Here is a 7456-nt window from a genome sequence, read left to right on the forward strand (position 1 = left end):
GTGCTGCTCCAACCAGTTTCCCACACTTTCAGGGCAACCCTCTGCAGTGGGGAGACTGCTACTCTCATGTAAACATCTCAAGCAATCTAGAACCTGGTGCCATTAGGCCTCTCAGTCACATGGGGAGCCTACATGAGTGCAACAAGCTCCCCACTGCAGACACATGCCCTGAACATATGGAAAGCTGAAAGGAGCTGCATGACGGTTTGGTTAAAGGTGGATTGCCCCTTCACACATGTAATGGTCAACAGTATGTAAGAGACCTAATGAAATGGATGTACAGTGGGACACCGGAGTGATTCACTGAGCTGGAGCTATTGGTCATAAGGATGGGACACTGGCCCAGTCAGTGTTCTTCCTGTCCTTTAGTTCTGAGCAGAAGGCCTCAAGTGAGCAATACTACAGAGAAAACTCATTTAAGAGAGTCTCAGAAGTCCACACAGGCTCCTCCTTAAGGTGCTTAAATTTATATCCGGTCTGTCTGTTAAGTCCTGCAGGCATCTTCTCAGATCAGAATAGCCGGTTCACCATTGCTCCTTCCAGGTCAGTCACTCAGTTCTCCGAGGAGGGATGCTCCCTTTCAATCATGAAGTCATCAGATGGCTCCTCGCATGCTCAGGAATTCCTTCCCAACGCCCCTCATGATCCAGTGAATTCCTGCATCGCCCATCCAGCACTAGGCTGGTGGCAGACAGTGGAATGGAATGATTCTCTTTTGTCACTCTTGCTGTGTCTGTCTCTTCAACCTAACCTACAAAGTCCTATGGTGTGGACTACCATAGGTAAGAGTGTAGAGAAGCAACCTTTCAGTCCACAGCAGTTTGGAGGGGGCTTTGTCTGCGACTTAAGTATCATAGCAAAGACACAGCCAGAAAACCAATGCCCATTCTAGCCATATTTGTGACCCAGGTCTTGCTGTACGCTTTGGGCATCACTTCATTTTTCAGTAGTAATACCATGGAAGAGAGAAAAAATGGATCTAAGTTCAGTTGCAGCTGGAGATTGCCTTCTGTCCATTGGCAGGTGAATTCATAGCTATCAGTTCCTCTGTATTCTCCATGTTCAGCTTAGGGTCTGGCTCCTTGGACCCATTCACCAGAATCTGGCCAGCTGGGGCTGCCTCATGTTGAAATGCTGCAACAGAAAAGGAAAGGAGGTGAATCTTTGGTTAGACTGGAGACAAGTTGGACAAAGGACCAGAGTAGTGCAGGTGCTGATGTGTGAGGAAATTCAAACTTGGAAGACCTGGGAGCAGGCATTTCCTGTGGCAGCTCCTAAGCTTTGGAGTTCCCTCCCCACAGAGATGCATTTGCCACATTCATTATACAGCTCTTGTTATATGGCTTTACCCTGGCTTTTGACACCTATCCTGTTCTTCTGACTGTAAATTGTTTCAACAGCTTTTGTTATTGTAGTTTTACATTGCTGTAACCTGCCCTGTCCTTCCAGGATCGTGAAGCTGAGGCTCCAGTACTTTGGCCACCTCATGAGAAGAGAAGACTCCCTGGAGAAGACACTGATGCTGGGAAAGATGGAGGGCACAAGGAGAAGGGGGCGACAAAGGATGAGATGGTTGGATAGTGTTCTCGAAGCCACAAACATGAGTCTGACCAAACTGCGGGAGGTAGTGGAGGACAGAGGTGCCTGGCGTGCTCTGGTCCATGGGGTCACGAAGAGTCGGACACGACTAAACGACTAAACAACAACAACAACAACAACCTGCCCTGACACTTTAGGGTGAAATGCAGGTCAGAAATAATAATAATAATAATAATAATAATAATAATAATAATAATAATAGGAGGAGGAGGAGGAGGAGGAGGAGGAGGAAGAAGAAGAAGAAGAAGAGGGAGTTAATGCGCCCAATTCTTACAGGGCTGTTACAATATATTGTAAAGAACTTTGTATACTAAAAGGTGTTACTGAAACAATATTAATAATATAACAATAAAGTTGATAGTATTTCCTTGGACTTTGTTATTTTAACTCATGAGCAACTACTTATTCCACAAGCCTATTTTATAGTTTTGTTTTTCATCTTTTAATTTTTGTCTGTTTTTATAATTGTTATCTCTGTTTTATATGCATTATAAAATGAAATAATAAAAAACTTTACTACTACTACTACTACTACTACTACTAATATAACAGTAATAACAGTAATAATAAATCCAAAACCCCATAATGTCAAAAACATGACTTGCAAACTAAAAATAATGCTCTTCATTTGAGCAATTCCTATCACTAGAGTAAGAGTGAAAATTTAACAAGGGTTGAAGTAATTTTGTTACATCTGAAATTGTGGAGCAGCTACTGTTATATCTGAAATTGCAAAGAGCCACTTGAGTCCTAGAAACTTTCTGTCAAAAAGCCATTCTTATATGAGAGGCTAGTTGGATGGAGCAAATTATCCACAACTCGCTGGCCTGAGCAGGCACTGAACAATAGTCTCATGTTCACTTGCTGACTGATGGGGATTTGCAGTATGACAAGTTAGAGCAGGACAAGAGAAACAGAAACTGGGCAAGAATATATGCAAGGTATGGGAGAAATCACACAGCCTTGGCTGAAAAGACAAGCAGCATTTTCTTCCTGCATAATACAGTTAACATTGGAGACTGGCCATGCTTGCCATGTTCAGGGATGGACTAGATGCTTAAACATGGACCTGCCCCAATGTCACAGAAATATGGTTTCCAAAGCAGTAGGTGTGCAGGTGAGGAATCCAGACCCAAACTTTCCACCTCTCTTCATGCAACTTTCCCCCCACGATCCCTCTGTCCCTTTTCTCCTGTTCATGATAACTTCTGGTATCAGGGTTTGGTTGCTGTGGGTGAGGGGCTAAAACACCCTTAAAAATACCCTGAGCCTTTGATATACCATACTATTAAAATAAGCATGATACCTCAGGAATGAAGAAACCATGAAGAATTATACTGTTTTCCCTTCCATTGCTTAGGCTTCTCTGGCTGGGCACAGCTCTAGTAACATGAGAACAGGGTGTATCACATGCACGATCCAACTATCTAACAGTGAAGGGCATTTGTCAGTCTACCTCTTACTAGTTAAAAGAGCAAACAGGTGTAAAGGAAAACAAATCTTCTGCTGATGGACAGAACATAAGAAGAGCTCTTGCTGGATCCAACCATCTGGTCCAGCATCCTGTTCTTGAGGGAACCACAGAAGCAGGACCTGAGTGCGACAGACCTCTCCCCACTGGCCATTCCGAGTATTTGGCATATGTAAGCATACTGCCTCCCAGCAATGAAGGGAGAACATAGCCATCAATAGCTCTGGCCCCCATGAATTAATCAGATCTTTGACTGCCATCCAACTTGGTGGCCTTCATCACATCTTCTGGGAGCAACTTCCACAGACCAAGTAAGCACTGCATGAAGAAGTGCTTTCTTTTCTCTTCATCATACCTTTAGTTTCATTGGATTCCCCACCCCACCCCCCACAGTTCTACTATTATGAGAGAAGGCGTGGAAAGCCTCTCCCTATCCACTTTCTCTACAACATGCATGTTAGGCACACAGTCTGTTCCTATATGCTTCTTCATGCTCAGGCTGAGTGGAGGTCATCAGAGACAGAGGACTTCTATATATGCAATGGCTATTTGGTAAGCACCTAGCAAGTGTCAGTGAAAGGATCAGGGCATGCAAAAACTTAGCATACATCAAGGCTGCCTTGCACCTTGCCCATATTATGGCAGATTTCAGGGCACCATTAGGGGACAACAAATATTTTTACAGTGGAATCTTGGTTTTCAAACATAATCTGTTCTAGAAGGCCATTTGAGTTCTGAAATGTTCAAAAACCAAAAAACTCAATACAGAAGCCTCAAAACGGAAAAACTAATACAAAAAACCCCAATATGGAAGTCACATCGGAAGTTCAACTTCTGAGGTGCATTCAAAAATGGAAGCATTTATTTCTGGGTTTATGGCATTCGAGTTCCGAAACGTTCCTCAACGGAGATGTTCGAAAACCAAGGTTCCACTGTATCGCCATGCAGGTGCTTTTTGGAAGGGTGGGGATAGAGGTTCAAAAGAAGATTCACATGGATTCCTGAACTGAGACTGCTTTTTTCTCTCTCCCTCCCACCTCTCCATGTATTGTACTTAAACCTTGTGCCTGGCAAGGTTTTTTGTCCTGTGGTTCTCAGTCAGAGCATGAGACATTGCCCAACAACATGTCAATAGAGCATGAGATGGAGCAGGCCAAATAACTGGTGGGAAAGCAGGGTGTAGGGCCACCTTGATTGTGAACTTCATGTTCACGTTTGCTACCAAGCTGATTAGTTATTTGTCAGGAGCTCAGGCTGTAGAGTAGAGTAGAAGTAGTTTTATATAACCTGCCTCCTGGGTGAGAGGCTGCTCTGGTATAGAACTGGGAGAGGAGTATTACATGGTCCAGTGCATATCCACTTGATACATTTAAAGCACAATGAACACATATTTGAAGCACATGACTTCCCCTTGCTTCAAACAATCCTGGAATCTGAAGTTTCCCTCTAACAGAGCTACAGTTACCAGGACCCATAACAAACTGCAACTCTTAGGATTTGGGGAGGGGGGTCACGTGCATTGGATATGCTTTAAATGTACAGAGTGGTCATGAGCCCATTAGTGCTTCAGAACTGGGGACAGCATCCTTTGTATGTGGGCTGTAATACTGTCAGGTATGAGTGGCTGGGTGATAGAGATAATATTTAAGGTAGTGAATGATCATAGTGTGTGCAATAGTTGGTGAGTAAAATTCAGGGAGCAGTTCTATGTAATGCAAATTTTCAACCAACATAGCATACATTATACTGCCTCATAATGCTCTCTGACTTTACTTATATAAATATTGTTCGTAGATATTATTATTAATAATAATAATAGTAGTAGTAGTAGTAGTAGTAGCAGTATCTGAATTTGTATACCGTCCTATACCCAGGGGTCTCTGGGCGGTTCACAAGATAAAATCAAGATATAAAACCACAATATACCTAATAAAAATAATGGATATGGATATTGCTTGTGTATCTACTGTGTATCTACTATTTTTATCTACTATAAACCACTCTGTGAGCATCAGGTAGTGTGCAGTCTATAAATGGAAATACTATTAATGATGTTCTGCCTCAGGCACCAAAACATCCTGGGCCTTCCTGTATATTCTACCATACATATGAATAGTGGAAACCCTCTATGTGCCCACCAGTGGCATGCGGTCAGTGGACTAGGGGGACTAGGCAAGTCCCCTAAACATTCCCAGTAATTAGAGTATTAAAGTATTCATGCCTGGTGCCTCCTCCTCAAAGCCCAGGAAGCTTCTGCCTGGCTTAGGGTGGTGCTCGCAACATCACAAAGTCACACACACACGGGGGGGGGGGGCATCGCTCTCATAATCTGGCACCTCTAACCCTAACTGTTCCCCTACAAAATAGATTCACCGCACACCACTGGTGCCCACAACTTGGTCTAAGCTCCCCCCGAATCTCCAGGGAGCATAAGAGTGGGGAAGAGTGCTCTCTAAGAGGCTACGTGGTCACATCCCGAGTTGTAAAATGGAAAGGAAAGGTGCCAATCGTTTCTGGATGAATTAAGGCATAAATGGAACCAGCGTGATAATGACACATATTGTATGAACGCCTGAAGCCACCTTGTGCTGAGTCAGATCACTGCTACTCTGACTGGCGGCCGAATCTCGCCACCGTCTCTGGCTGGAGCCTTCTTCCACTTCTGCTACCGGAGATATTTTAAACTGGAAGTGCCCGCGGAGTCCCAGTGCGCGCAAAGCACGTGCTCCGTCTGCCCTTCGGCTCTGGCCACCGTTTCCTGGGCAGAAGGAGCGCGATCTCCTTGCCCCATGCCGTGCACCATCCCCCGCGCGCCATCCCCGACGTGCTGGCCTTACCGGCTCTGCAGCTGTGCCTGGCGCGCACGATCTGCACCGCCTGCTGGTTCTTGAAGCGCACCAGCGCCATGGTGATGTCGGCGTTCCAGCTGGGCTCCTCCTGGGGGCAGCGGAAGTCGATCTCGGCGCCGCCGTCCGTCACCAACGTGAAGTAGATGTGCCGCTGCTTCCACTCCACGCACTCGAGGGCTTTGACGCGCGCGAAGGGGATCTCCTTGCAACGCGTCGAGCCCCGGCTGCTGGCCTCGAACAGCCGCAGCCCCTTCTCGCCCAGCAGGCAGCGCTTCCTCTTCCAGAGCTGTAGCAGGCCGCCGCTGCGCTTCTCCAGCACCCCTTCGCGAAGCACCTTCTCCGACGCCATGGGGCTCGGGCTGCCCAGGATGCTGGGAATCGCCGCCGCCGCCGCGTGGTCTGCCAGGAGCGCTTTCCTCTTCCTCCTCCTCCTCCTGCTGCTCCTGGCCGTCCGGCTTCCGAGGGAGAGACCGAGGGAGCCAGAGAGAGCCCGCCCTCTGCCGCGTGAGCTCCGACGGAGGTTGCCCCGGTCTCTGGGCTCCGGGATCTGCCGCTACATGCCCGCTCGCTTGTGCCTCGCTCTTCCCACTCGCATTCCTTTCCTGCTTCGCCAGGGCCTCGCCCCAGCTCTGCCTGCCGGGGAGAGGCAGCGCTCACGCCCAGGCGCGGGGCCGGCTGCGCTGAGAGAGCCCGCGGGGCTGCTGGCGTGCCCAGCTTGGGCGGCTGGCGCACGGAAAGGAAGGTGGCTGGGGCTCGCCGGCATCGTGGGCGGCAGCGATGGCTATCTATATGCTGCTGGAGGGGCGGGCATTGGCAGGTAGATTGAGAATGGGGCTGCGGCTCGGAGGAGCCACGTCGGACAAGGCACCGCAGACGCGGCCAAATTCCCACGCGGAATTGCTTGCCATGGACAAAGGGGGTCGTGGGTATCAGTCGCGCGCGGTCGTGTTTTCTTGTGGACAGAAAGCATAGGAACCAGCTCCTAGGAGCCAAGGTCCTTTCGCGCGCCCCTCCCCCCGCATATTTGAGGGGCCCCCTCCAATTGATGAACATTGTCATTCAAATGGTGCGCGTGTGCCACGTCCTGTGATTGATTCTGCGGGGCAGAGTTTACCTGGTCGCACCCCTGATCAGAAGTATAATAAAAGCCAAATGGGCATCTAGAGAAATAAGTTACTTCAAGGCCAGTGGGGATTTGAGCCCTAGTCTTTCAGGTCTACACCACAGGGCTCTTGCATGGGGAAAGACCCATAGCCTGGTGGTAGAGCATCTGTTTTGCATGCAGAAGGTCTCAGGTTCAATCCCCAATGACATCTCCAGGTAGGGCAGGGAGTGAATCTTTTCTGAAACCCTGGAAAGCCACAGCCAGTCAGTGTAGACCAGGGGTCAGCAACCTTTTTCAGCTGTGGGCCGGTCCACCACCGTCGCTCAGACCATGTGGTGGGCCAGACTATATTTTTTTTGGGGGGTGAACGAATTCCTATGCCCCACAAATAACCCAGAGATGCATTTTAAATAAAAGGACACCTTCTACTCA

The 7456-nt window shown here is 47.9% G+C and overlaps 1 protein-coding gene across 1 annotated transcript; it reads right to left on the reverse strand.

The window, feature by feature from the left end:
- Window positions 1–506: 506 nt before the first annotated feature.
- PHLDA3 (pleckstrin homology like domain family A member 3) lies at window positions 507–7067 on the reverse strand. Its single transcript, XM_053393668.1, has 2 exons — window positions 5908–7067; window positions 507–1134 (listed from the first exon to the last, which is right to left on the reverse strand). The coding sequence occupies exons 1-2, from the start codon at window positions 6266–6268 to the stop codon at window positions 986–988; spliced, it is 510 nt and encodes a 169-aa protein (XP_053249643.1). The 5' UTR covers window positions 6269–7067; the 3' UTR covers window positions 507–985.
- Window positions 7068–7456: the final 389 nt, after the last annotated feature.

Source organism: Podarcis raffonei, chromosome 6, assembly GCF_027172205.1.
Source record: "Podarcis raffonei isolate rPodRaf1 chromosome 6, rPodRaf1.pri, whole genome shotgun sequence".
In the NCBI taxonomy this organism is placed as follows: Eukaryota; Metazoa; Chordata; class Lepidosauria; order Squamata; family Lacertidae; genus Podarcis; species Podarcis raffonei.

Excerpts from the sequence above, each read along its gene's own strand:
- PHLDA3 (XM_053393668.1), bottom strand. The coding sequence starts at position 6,268 with ATGGCGTCGGAGAAGGTGCTTCGCGAAGGGGTGCTGGAGAAGCGCAGC. Across the intron at positions 1,135-5,907 it reads CAGGCACAGCTGCAGAGCCG|CATTTCAACATGAGGCAGCC; the intron begins GTAAGGCCAGCA and ends TTTCTGTTGCAG.